This window comes from Panthera leo, chromosome A1 (assembly GCF_018350215.1).
Source record: "Panthera leo isolate Ple1 chromosome A1, P.leo_Ple1_pat1.1, whole genome shotgun sequence".
Lineage (NCBI taxonomy): Eukaryota > Metazoa > Chordata > Mammalia > Carnivora > Felidae > Panthera > Panthera leo.
Genome location: NC_056679.1, coordinates 143,179,930 through 143,193,637, shown reverse-complemented (window position 1 = coordinate 143,193,637; position 13,708 = coordinate 143,179,930). Strand labels below are relative to the sequence as shown.

Sequence of the window (13,708 nt, the reverse complement as noted above, 5' to 3'; positions counted from 1 at the left end):
TTCTTTTCCCTGACTGGAACTTTCAGTTCTCTATAATCTGTATTTCCCTCTTGGCCCAAACCACAGATAAGATGGAGTTTTATCAGATGGGAGACTTAAATAGAATAAAGTTCAACTGAAGTATTCCCATGTCCCATGTGATTAAATAACTCTCATGTGTCCTTCCTTCTGAGGCGATAGGAACTATTGCTTCTGGCCTCCATTCTTGAGTATACTTTGCAGCTTGTAAACATTACACTCTTAAACAGCTCTTGTGAACAAGTTTTTATTTATTTTAACAAAATCTACCCTCTGTAGCAGTTATGATTTCTATCACATGTTCCATTTTCTAGTTAACTTTTTTAAAACTGATGCTGGTAACTACTGCAGTTCCCTGCAGGCAGAGTTGTTTTTGGTAAGCAATAGTGTAAGCAGAGTGGCTTACTTGTGGCTAAATGAGTGTTTTCTCCTCCCCGCCCCACTTCTTTTTCTGCACTGCGTGATGAGTTGGAAAGCCCTTAGGTGCCCCTGATTAGAAAATGTCCATTTGTTCTCATTTAATGCCCTTACTGTGCATGTAAAGTTTGCTTAAAGGCTTTCTAATCATGCTGCAGAGACATCAGCATGGCCGAGGGCCAAGATAAGGGCACTACATGATCTGTAATGACACAGCATTTCTACCTGTTTTCCTTGAAAGGATGGGAACTCTGGGATTGAGAGAAAATTTATTTTAAAGAATTAAGATTTTCCTTTTAAGTGGATTCATCTTCAAAAAATTCAAACCATTCTATTCTAAGAATTCTAATGAATAATTTTTTTAAGTTTTTTTGGGGGGCAGGATGGAACAGAGAGAGAGAGTGGGGGGAGGGAGAAAATCCCAAGGAGGCTCCCTGCTGTCAGCACAGAGCCTGATGTAGGGCTCAAACCCATGAACCATGAGATCATGACCTGAGCCAAAACAGAGTTGAACACTTAACTGACTGACCCACCCAAGCATCCTATGAATAATGTTTTTTAAGTGTGGGATCGTCTTTCATTTTAAAGTTTTTCTTCAGTGATTAAAGAATCCCTAAACAAGTAATCCCCAAGACAAGTGGAGGCAAGGAAAGGTTCAAAATGGGGATTAAAATGGGACTCTTAACCTTAAAAGCATCAAGAAGTTCATTTGAAAGAGCTGAAAGTGAAGGTCTGTGACCTACAGCAAATGGGTCATTTTTCTTACAGGTTTTCTTACAGGTTTTCTTATAAAACCTATTGCTACCTCACTTTTTGAGAGTTACTGAGATCCCATGTAAAATGCCCTTCTCTCCTTGAAAACACTTAGATCTCAGCTCACAAGCACCCTCCTCTGGGAACACTCAAGGACCGCCAAATCTAACCTAGTACCTGCCAGTCATTGCCTTCTAGACCCTCTCTCTATCAAATGCTGGTCTTACAGGCTTCGGAGCACATAACACTCTGAAATTACATTAGTCAGTTACTTACGTATATGTTAATTGACTGACCTTGGTTTAGAATGTAATCCACAGTTAACATTACCGTTCAGTGTTACATTTCAACTCTCTAGAATTGTGCTTGGCATTTAATAGGTACTCAGCAAAAAAAAAGTTGCATAACCAAATGATTCCATAACCAGATTCCTTACCTTTTGTTATATTTTGTTATTAACCATTTGTTAATATATCCTTTTCCATTGAGTCTTTTCATTTCATGACTACTTGCAATTTAGAGTACTTTGTTAGCCACATTTTACAGAATCTAAAATGACATGCTAGGAAAAGCAGCTTTTGAACTGAAGGGTAAGGAGGTTTGAGTATGAGTATTTAAATTTTGTCACAGGTAAAAATGCTTAATCAAGGGTAAGGGCTCTCATAGAACTACAGATAACACATCTGCTTTTGTGACAGAAAGCAAGGGGCCAGCTACTCTTACTATCTTCTTTAGTAGGACAGGTGTCATACATTTATTATAACTTCATCAATACACGCATACTTATAAGTATTTAAATTTGTACTGTTCACGTGTTCAATAGATTTTGCTTTGTTCTGAAAATGCTTGATTTTCATTCTACATTTGGTAGTTCACCAAAAAACTGCTTATGAATTTGGTAACATGTTTATTTCTATTATTACTGGAATCACTTTGTAATCTGAATTTTGGAGGGCATTAACTCACTAACTTAACTGATTATATACTTTTATAGTACTGGCAGTGGGAAGGTACTTCTGTTAATATGATACAAAGTAATAGTTGGAATTTATTATGGTGTTCACCAAAATCAATATTTAATAACACCAAAACACTAATTTTGTAAGAAACTATGTGTTAAATAGAAATGATAGTGAATCTCAGTATCATGAATTTATACCACTTTGTGGGAAAAGAAGTAAAGTATATATTTAGGGGTTGTTTTTCCCTTGAGTAAACTCATTAGAAATCCTTTGTTTTTTTACAGAAGTAAATAGTCCTGTGTTTAAATGCCTGTTTGCTAACTTTTGGCTTGTAACTCATATTTATTTTATTTTTTAGGCAATAATTAATAGCACCATCACCCCAAACATGACATTTACTAAAACATCTCAGAAGTTTGGCCAGTGGGCCGATAGCCGGGCAAACACTGTTTACGGACTGGGATTCTCCTCTGAGCATCATCTTTCAAAAGTAAGTTAACTCATTAGATTACGTGGAAATCTTCATCTTCAAATCATAGGTCTTAAATATATAATAGCAAATGAAAAGTGTAAAATATAGGAGAAATTTAATACTCTAGAACAATTACAGTGATTTTAAAGCAAGAAGTGAGAGATCATTGGATTTCACTGTCAATTGGGAAATAATTTATGCACATTAAAAACGGTCACCATTGATAGAGAAGTATTTGGGTGGTTAACTCTCTGTATGATAGTTCACATAACAGTTGGGGATTATCACTTCTGAATGGACTTTGCCCAGGGATTAGCACCTTAGTGGAGATGGTCTGCAAGAAGGTAAACAGCAAGCTCTTCTGAATTGTGAAAACGTAAGCTGATAGTGATACAGATTTTAGCTTTTTGACATGACAGCAGGCACTTAAGAATTACTTTGTTTAGGGAAAATGGTGCTTTCTCTGAGAATTACTTCAAACTCTGTAATATAGGACAGAATGGTGAGATCTAACAAACACATGAAGAGTTCCTGCAAGATACTGACCAAGTGAATTACTGTGGCCAGAAAGGCCAACAAAATACAGAACATCACCAGGCTAATTACTGGAAATAAAAGAGTTGTCCCGCGTACCAGCAGCAGCTTGCAGTGTTTATACCAGCAGTGCCTTGTGGGTGTCATCCACAAAGACTAAGGCAAAGGAAACTGTCTCAGGATAAGATACTGGTCAAGGAGATGAGGAGTACTCACTTGGCTCGTCAGATTTTATGCTCACCAGACCCAAAGATTTATTCTTTGAACTTCTCTTTTTGAAATGTTCAATTAAAAGGATAACCCTACCTTTCACAATAATTTGATGCCTTTTGGGAGTTACAAATGTTCAGCTTCAGGGTCATCAGACTCTTGTAGGTATACACTGTTTATGTTTACACTGTAAGCTATTCATTACAGAAATCATTCTGATGCTTAAAAATAAGTTCTTTTTAAAAATAATCTTACATTTTTGTGAATATTTATTGACTCGTGGGTATAGTTAGATCAATAATTGAAGTAATCTTTGCTTCCATTTTTTTTGGTTGTAGACATTACTTAACATGGTTGTTTTCAAATATTTTTATTACCTTTAATATAAATTACAGTTTAGGGACCAATTTTAAGGCTATTTTAACTTTCGCCTTCATGATTATAAGTCCATTCTCTGTAGGATGATGAAAATGAAAAAGTGTTACTGATTTGTTTTCTGTTACACCCATCTTACTCTCTAAATACATTTCTTGGACTGTGGTAAAGGTATGAGTTCTAGATTCAAAGTATTTCAACATAGCAGGGACACAGGTATCCAGCTGAGCATTGCCCCTCCGGAAATAATCCCCCTAGGAAATTACACATTTGTTCTAATAATTTTGCCATTACTCAGATGGAACCTTTTTGGAACTTCCTTTTGGAATTGTCTATTAAAGTCTAGAGCAAAAAAAGTTGATATATTACCCTTGCTAAATTTCTTGACAGGAACTAAATTGTGGATTAATTTCTCAAATAAACTTGTATGAAATGATTTTTGGGCATAAGTAATTTTGACTGCAAATTAAGTTTTTGTCACATCTTTGAGGTTACTGGGCAGCTAGCTAATGTGGCAAAGTAATAGCTTATTAAATTCTGTCAGTTATACTGTATCCTTTCATTTGATCTTTTTTTTTTCCGAGAATGGCTTTTATATTTCAAGAATTTTTCCTCTTTAAAGTTAACATATACTTTTGACCAACCTTACTGATAGTGATTCCTAGTATTTTGAGGGAGAATCTACATTAAATAAACTAGACTTGGCTCCAGGAATTATTCACTGGACTTGGCTCCAAGAGTTGGTGATCAGTCTCTTCATAATGTTTTTGTCCAGAGATGACAAAATCATGATTTATTTTCCATGCTACCTTAAAGACCATTGTTGCTGCTTTATAGACTATAGGGGATCCCAAGGAGTTTATAATCTTTTACATAAATGAAGCAAGCATGTAATTATTCTGGCTTATTTTATCATTAAAAACCTTAAGTGAATCAAAGCATTATAAGGGTTTTAGAAAGTCTGAAGGCAATTCTAGACAAGGATCTCTCAAAATAAGAGAGAGTAGCAGTATTGAGAGAAATGTTTGGTCCGTAGGGTTGATGTATGAGGAAAATTGCAACTGTGCTTGGATTGTTAGAGTGCTTACTAAGTTGTATTTTGTTACCATGGAAACGCAAACCTATAAAAATTAACAGTAGTGTGAGCCTTTGTGAAGTTGAAAGAGTTTTAAACATTAACTATGTTGGAATGCTAGATGAGTGTAAGAAAAACTGTGTTCTACTTCAGATTACATTGAGAGAAATTAATTATGGTTTCCTTTTTATTCCATTTACACAAGTGTGAATGAGACCTTTTTAGCTTTGTGTTCAGATTACTTGAACAGAATACCTCCTTACTTGAAAAAGGAGTAGTAATATACCTTCAGTTCCCTGATCTACAAGTTACAGGTGACAACTTTAATGTAAGAAGGAAAGTTGTAATGAAAACTTAAATTTTAGCCTTCTTCCAAATGTCCAAGGCAGGTTAGAGTACAATGACCTTTCCTTCCCAAGTTTTCCTTCTCAATATCAAAATGAAATCAGGGTTGGCTTATGGGGTTTGAGTAGGGAACCATAATTTCATATTTTAATTACCAGCTCTAGCTGGTGCTTTAAGTTGCATAGAGATTTTTGACTTTTTAATTTGATTATTGTGTAGCCTTAACTTACTCTGAGAATAATGTAGACTAGTTTCCACTTCCAAAGCAGTAATAGATAATCTTTGTGGCTCTGACATTTCTAGATTACTATGGATTTGTAGGAATTAGCATTTTATGTACCATAGTTTGTTGTTGTTGTTACCAATTTTAAAGACCTTTGTGGAGTTCGTGTTATTCCTCTCTGCTGTTGTACATTAGCTGTTTAAGAATCTTTGGAAATGAAGTTTTAGTAATGCCATTTAGCGATAATAGTAAATGTTGCCATTTATATTGTTGAAAATAAAAAGCCTCACATAATATGAGAGTTTATGTTCCAGTAAAAGTTAAAAGCACACTCCAAATACCGAGATGTTTATGAGTAAATACCTAAAAGATTCATTTTTTTCCCTGTGATAAACAAAGTATGCTAATCTTTACTGATTCCACTCCCATCCTATACTCTGCACCTTGGTCTTAGTAAAGTATATCTGAACACTGAGGAAGAGACGTAGATAAACTAGCTGACCTCAACTTCTAAGTTAGTTATCATGATGTCTTTGACTGCAGTTTGTCCAAGGAGTTTGTAGTGTATAGATAAGTGTTTGGTAGTAGATTTCTTTTTCCTTCATTTTCGTATTACACCTATAATTGATTTATGGCTACGTCGCTTGTGTTAAGAGTCAGTTATTCAGCAATTGAAAGAAAACCAAGGTAAAAGTGGGCAGTGAGACCTGTTTTTATTTTATTTGGTTAATGTATATAGTCTTTATACATTCAGTTCGCAGAAAAGTTTCAGGAATTTAAAGAAGCTGCTCGACTAGCAAAGGAGAAATCACAAGAAAAGATGGAACTTACCAGTACACCTTCACAGGTGGGTATTTAATTTCTATTCCTATTTTTGAGCCTTACTCATTTCCGATGGTATCCTTTATGCCAGGGTTACATTTGGGAAAACAATGGCAAATTTAAGGTAATTTCCAAAGTGGACATAGAATATGCCCTTCACTTAATCTGTAATAGTGGAGAAAGGTGGTTTTTTCCTGTATGCCAGTGTCTGCAAGAATCTGGGGAGGAAATGAGTTTAATAATTATAACTCAGATTTTTTGATGTGCATTTAACTTTAAAACAATCATGTGTAAAAAGCATAGATTGGCCTAATGTTTTATGTTCTGTGATGGTCAATCACAAGAGGAGACACAGGAGAGGCTCAGGAAAATGAGTTTATTGTACTCACAGGTCTTAGAAAAAGGCGGCATAGCATACATCTGAGGGGCACATAGGGAAGCCTCAGGGTGGTCAGGAGGCAGAAAGCAGGAGCATGGGAAAAGCTGAGGCTAGAGCTATATTGGAGTTTCCTTGGGAATGGCAGGGCAGGGTAGACAGTTTATTTGGCTTGTTGAATAATTTCTGTAGGCTCTGAACTTATAGGGTATTCCCTTGTTGCCTGGTATCTGGCTCTGGGATGATTAAGGCAGAGGAATTTTGCATCCTGGGTGTTTGGGCCAGATGAAGGAGGTATAGCTCTGCGTTGGTTAGTTTGCATTTCAAAGCCATGCCCCCATCTTACCTCCTTGCTCTAAGAATTGGCTAGCCAGAAAGGTTTTTTTTTTTAAGATGTCAAAATGTCAAATACATAGAAAATTAAAAAAAAAATCTGTTTTATTTGATTTTAGTCTGTTTTACTTGATTTTAAGTGTAATTAAATCTGACAGTTGGGACATCTTTATACTTAGTACTGAGACCCAAACAATTTTCCTTTAACAATTGATTTAATACTGTGACTTGCCCATCATAATCTTCCTTCATTTGGAAATTAATTAGATCTCCGAGTTAAGTTCCTTAAATACTCCTATTTCAGTACTTTTACAGAGGTTTTAATGTACATGGTATGATTCAACTTTTTTAATAGGCTTTTCTAAAATTAATTTTCAGGGATGCCTAGGTGGTTCAACCAGTTAATGTCCACCTCTTGATTTTAGTTAGGTCAGGTTTTGATCTCACAGTTCGTGAATGCCAGACCCATGTCCAGCTCTGTGCTGAAAGCATGGAGCCTGCTTGGGATTCACTCTCCCTCTCTCTCTGTCCCTCCCCCCACCTCAAAAATAAATAAAATAAAATAAATTTTTATTTAAATTTGTGCCCTAAGTGTAGAGTTCAGGTTTGGGCTGGGTTCTTGTCTATAGTAGTTGTTTTTGAAGCATACTCGGGAGTTTACATGAAAAGGAAAAATCAGATGTTATAAATGTTTCTCTGGAATATTGTCAGTAGTAGCAGATTTACATAAAACTTGAGGAAGTAAATCGGAGTTGCCTGGGAATTTAGTGACTAGCCATTTTTGAAATTTTTTTGCTCTTCACCTTCCACCTCACACCTGGCACCCCACTGGGTTTTGATAAACCCTACTGGTATAAAGAGTTGGGTGGGTTTTTTTGGTTTTGTTTTGTTTTTACAGAAAAAGAGAGCTCTGTTAACTATGCTTAAAGTACATATTTCCTCATAGATTAAAGGTGTGCCAAGGCTCCATTGTACCTCCTCAACATTTGCATTGACCTGGAATAACATGAATGATCATTTTGAAACTTGCGTTGAATCTCTCTTCCCTAAATGCTACGGGAGGTAGAGTATACTTTTCATAAAAACCTATTTAAAGTTTAGTACCAATACATGTTGGGAACTCCAGGTCCTCAGGTGAATGATTCTAGCATTGTAAGAGGATATTACAGCACATGCAGTTAGAGAATAAGCAAAGGACTCCAATAAAATTATAATTGATTACACTTGGCCGTTGTACTTAGTTCTTGTTTCTCTGATCATAACATGTCTTTATTTAATTGGCCATGAGCAAGTTGCTGGTAAGATATCTGCCCCTCTTTGGTGGTAGGAATGTCTTTAAGCCTTCACTTTCATCAAAAGAGTATATCCAAGATGTTTATATATGGAAAATACTATGAAATAGAAGGACTAAAAAAGATCTTAAGTTCATCAGTATTTGAGAGCCAAAATACACTGACCTTAAGTTATCTTTTCAAAACATTTGAAGTCTGGTTGCTAATTTGATGTACAAAGCAGAGTAATATTTAAAAAAAATATACTTATTTTCATTTCCATTTCCTCCCCCTCCTTTTTGTGACATTCTCTTACATATGTCATTAATATCTCTGTTTTACTTTGAAATATATGACTGCTGGCCACTCTGATTATACTCATCTGGAGAGTAGAGTTTGATTCTCCCTGATTTAACCTAACCTGCTAAATTAACACTCTGCCTGAAGAATAGACTACTACTCAGGAATTAAGGGGATCAAGAAGTTAAATGGAATAATTGATAGTGGTAGTCACTCAGTTGGTCATAGCTCTTGAAGAGTATGGGTTTTCAAGTCAGACAAACTTGTACATAATTTTTTTTCTTTTTTGTCACTATGTGATCTTGGGAAAATGGCTTCACCTAGGTCTGTTCATACATGTGTAACATGGCAATTACATACTTACACTACAGGATTGTTGGAGAGGATAAATATGATAATGGCAATGTCTAATGATAATGGCACTAATGTAGGTTTTATAGCCTGTCTTTTTTTAATCTGGGCTCCAGCCCTTACTAGTTTTTGTTTTTTGTTTTTTGTTTGTTTTTTTTTTTTAATTTAGGCAAGTTATTTTTTTTTAATATATAAAATGAGAATAACAGTATCTCCTAAAACTAATATAATACTGTATGTTAATTATACTGGAATTAAAATTAAAAACTTGATGGAAAAAAAAGAAACAGTATCTCCTTGGAGGGTTGTTGTGAGAATTAAATGAGGATTACAAAGTGCTTATTATATAGTAAGTGCTTAAGTGCTAACAGCTGTAATTGGTGATGTGGCCTGCATCAGAGTACCCTGGAAAACTTATCAGAACACAAAATGCTGAGTCCTACTCCTGGCATGTCTGATTTAGTACGGCTGAGATGGGGCCTGAGAATTTACGCTTCTGATGACAGCATTCCAGGAGATGTGATCTGGGGACCACACTTTGAGAAGCAGTGCTGTAGACAAACTTCCTCATCCCCTAAGGGCATGTGATGAAGAGAGTCGGGCATTTAGAACCGAGTTAGCTGCTTCCCCATTCTTAAATTCTTGGGCTAAGTTTGTACACTTGATAGAATGTGTGGTCATGTCAGATAGTCTTTATGTTGTCTTTATCAGGAAAACATCTCCAGGAATAAGTTGAATCATGTATTTGTTGTTAGTCTGTTTCATGTCCTTCTTTAAATAACAGACATTAATTTAGAACTTCTCCTCTTTTGGAGATCTTCTCTTCTTGTGTTTCCATGGGAATCTTTTAATAATCTTGACATAAAATCAAGAGTGATGATTGGCTTTAAAAGGGGCTACATAATCAAAATAATGCAATTTTTTCTTCACTGGAGTTTAGAAAAAAATAAGTTTTAGCTGACAGTTCACTAAGACTTTTAAATGGAGTGAAATATTAATGCATTAGTTGTTTGTAGTCAAACAAAAGTTAGGTTCCCCCCTCCCCATATAAATTGTCAGGTTGTGTAGTATTGGATATGTTGTAGCCTCTTAATCTATATTTAGACTAGCTTTTTTCCTCAGATTTTTAAAAATTCACTTTATAGAAAAAGTAGAATATGTCTGTATGTGTATATTCAAAGAAGGAACAAAGTTTCTTTAGCTTTGTTATAAATACCGTAATTTTTTAATGTTCATTTTAATGGTAAATTGTATTTACTCAAACGAGGCACTGTTTTTTTGTAACTGATTGTTAGTATCTCTGTGACTAGCTATTTGATCTTCTACAAGTCACTTGACCTGCCTGGGTAGTAGTTCTTAAATCTGTAAGGTCAGAGGTTTGAATTATATGATCTCTTTGGACATTTCAAATATAATAAATCTCAAATACTTCAGATTTTCTTAAAAAAGGATGTTACTTGCTATACATGGATTTTTTTTGAAAGGTGGTCTGTATTAGCCAAGTGTTACTACTGTGAACTGTATTAGTTACATATCTAGCATACAAATATACCATTGGAATTAGCAAATGCCTATAAATTAATGTGATAATTTCTTACTATCACATAACAAAAGTGGTTTTACTGAGCCAGATAGCTCAAAACAATCTCAGGAAAGGTTCACTAGAATTCTCTGGATATTATGGTTTGCTGTCCAAAGTAAGGACGGTGGACTTAAGAGTCTCTAATCCTGTTACTTGCCTCAGTGGAGTATTTATCCATTTCTCTATTGGGTTTACCTCCTAGGTGTTTGCAGTGAGAATAGAGAGGAGGAAATAGATATGACAATGGTGAAATTGACCAAACTTGGAGGAAATACAGCAGTTGAAGGAATGGTGAGGGAGGCTGATAAAACAGGAGCTGGATGTTTTTGAAACTTCTATTGTTGTTTTGTAGCATGAACTTCAGAAGATTTCCACTTCACATACTGAATTTGTATCCTAATTGAGCATCAGGGGATGTGTCCTGTATGTAGTTAGATATTTTGAATTGGAGCGAAGTCTCAAGAGTCATCAACAAGTGAGTATAGTTAAAGCTCTAGGAGAGAATGACATCATCCAGAAAGAAGGTAGAATGCAAAGATAGGGGAAGACAGGGTCAAAAATTGTCATTTGAAGATTGTCACTTAAATTGAGGAAGATACAGGGAGAGACACTGAAAAGTGGTAGGAAATGAGCCAGCAGGAAATGTTAGCACAGAAGTCAAGAGAAGAGCATTTTCAGTTGGAGGCGATGATTTGGCAGTGTCAGAGGGGGGTTCCAGTAGGATGAAACTTAAGAGTACTTTAAACCTAACTGGAGTTCATTGGTAATTACAGGTGGACTGTTGGTGAAGAAAGGACAATGCGAAGTAGTTTCTAGAATTAAAGGAAGTAGAATTGGTGACTTTAAGGTATTCTTGAGATGGAAATGTTTGATAGTGAGAATAAGGTCACAAATACTTGTTTCTTTTCTATGAGGAGAATTAGAGTCAACATGATAATCTCTGGAGGATGTGAAGCTAAGAATATTTCTTTTATGTATGTGTGGGAGTGATTTGATTATGTTTTTAAATGTAAGGAAGGAGTCAGTAAAGGACAAAGAGAAGAATAGAAAGAATGGATCATTGATGGAGCATTGTGCAGGGGAAGGTAATGTAAGCGAGGAGGTTAGAGACAAATGAGCCACTTCTTCATCTGAGACAGGAGGGAAGGATAAAAATGAATTCAGATACAGGTAGGAGGAAGACCGAGGAAACTCATGCCAGTTTATTTCTATTTTCTCTGGATGGAAGAGTTGGGTCATTCACTGAGAGGAAGGACAGCTTGAAGAGAGAGGAGGCTTGAACACAGATTTGGAACAGCTGTTAGGTAAAGTAAAAAAGAAGAGTCCAGTGGGAGTAGTAAGTAAAATTAAAGCTTATTCAGTATTTCAAGAGCATAAATGAAGTCAGAGCTCAGGATTATTTTCATGACACTAATGAGCATACCTCACATTATTTTCTCTCAGCACTTGATAGCTTGGGCACGTAAGAATAGAGGATGATGGTTCAGTTGATGAGATATTGGAAATTGGCAAGATAGTTATTGTGGAAGGTAAAGGAATCCCCCAAATTGGGATGATGCTAGTGAGAATATCATTAAGGTGATTGGCATTCTGGTTTTAGGCTGAGTGTAGAGAGATTGCACCTCACAAAGTAGGATAATTGCAGAGGGCCAAAAGAAACCAGGTTAAAGAGCAGGTTAGGTTGAGAGGATAGGAGGTTGTACAGCACCTATTACCTGTTGGAATCAACATTAGTAGTTGATAAGTTAGTGAAAAAAGTCAGTTTCGATGATGAAGTTTTTAAAAAATCCTTAAAAATTTGTAAAATAAAATTTAGTAATACTGTGTTTTATGTATTTGCCAATATTTTTATTTAAAGGTCAAGTGTTCTCTTTGAATATGAATCTTGATTGGAATTCCATGTTCTTTCTGACACAAACCATGTTCATTAATTGTCAGCAATTTCCTGTTTTCCTTTAAGTAGAGCTGACTCTTGTCACTTGCAAAGAAATCTGAGTATGATAGATTTGTATGTCATTTTTCTGATACTATATGGGTAGCATATAATGTATGTTATGTAATCGTTTATTATATACAGCGACTTCAATAGTGGATTTTATTTTCTAGTCATTTACCTGTTAGTCGTTTCAAAGCATGTAGTTTGATTTTCATCAAAAGAACCACTCTAGGTTTGCATTCAGATTTTATTAATTTGTATAATATGTAATTGAACTATATAATGATATGAATACAATTGGCATAAACATGTTTGGGACAGATACAGCTGATTCTTGGTTATCATTTAATGCAGCTGGTAGGTACAAGAATATGCAGAATAGAGATTAACCCAGTAGCACTGTGCATCAGTCCGTACACTTTACATAGGGAAGGAAGAACATGAGTTAATCTAGAGTCAGGGTACAAAGAGACTCTGTGGTTGTCAGAAAGTGGGATTTCAGAGATGGTGACCAGGTAAAGGGAATGTTTTGTGATCGTAGACATTTATCTTAACCTTATCTTCCTTTATATATCTTTTTGCCCTTCTGTGTCTCTTCCCTAGCATTTTTTTCCGTATCCACAGCCATGGGAACTCAAAATCCTAAGGTTGTCCCTCAGTTTTTCCTGTCTGAGCCTCTGCCCAGAAAAGAGGATTCTCATCTTCATTTAAATACAAGTGACAGGAAATAGAATAAGTCTTCTTTGAATATTTGTTAAATGATTAAGAGAAGAGGCTCTGTTTTACTGAAGTAAGAAAGGATGAAACTGTAACAGGAATTTTAAGTTAGTCTTTATTGGAATTAAAGGGAAGATGTTAGTGCTATTTAGTCTAGTGGGGAAGGGCAGTGCCATCACATCCTTCCGGCCCACCCTCCTACTACAGCATAGACACCAGAGAGGAGGTTGGTGATACTACCCTAAGGCCTGGAGAGAGGGCCCAGGTCATTTGTTTTTCGTGTTTTACGTTTTCGTATTTTATGTTTTACATTTTTCATTTCTCTTATCACCTTTGGTGTATGTATATACATATATACATATATCAAAGAAGGTATTGTGTGATAATTTTTTCCTTAAAATGGCCATATTAGCTTAAGAATGTCTTTCTAGGGGCACCTGGGTGTCTCAGTCAGTTTTAAGCATCTGACTTCAGCTCAGGTCATGATCTCACTTCGTGGATTCAAGCCCCACATTAGGCTCTGTGCTGACAGTGCAGAGCTTGCTTGGGATTCTCTCTTTCCCTCTCTCTCTGCCCCCTCCCCACTTCGCTCACTCTCTCTCTCTCAAAATAAATAAATAAACTAAAAAAAAAAAA

The 13,708-nt window shown here is 35.7% G+C and overlaps 1 protein-coding gene across 1 annotated transcript in view; it reads left to right on the top strand.

The window, feature by feature from the left end:
• HOMER1 (homer scaffold protein 1) overlaps positions 1–13,708 on the top strand; it is a 138,036-nt gene that overhangs the window by 50,135 nt on the left and 74,193 nt on the right. The window contains exons 3-4 of the mRNA XM_042942068.1: positions 2,509–2,640; positions 6,139–6,231. Of these exons, the coding sequence (XP_042798002.1) occupies positions 2,509–2,640; positions 6,139–6,231 (225 nt within the window). The remainder of the gene's footprint in view (positions 1–2,508; positions 2,641–6,138; positions 6,232–13,708) is intronic.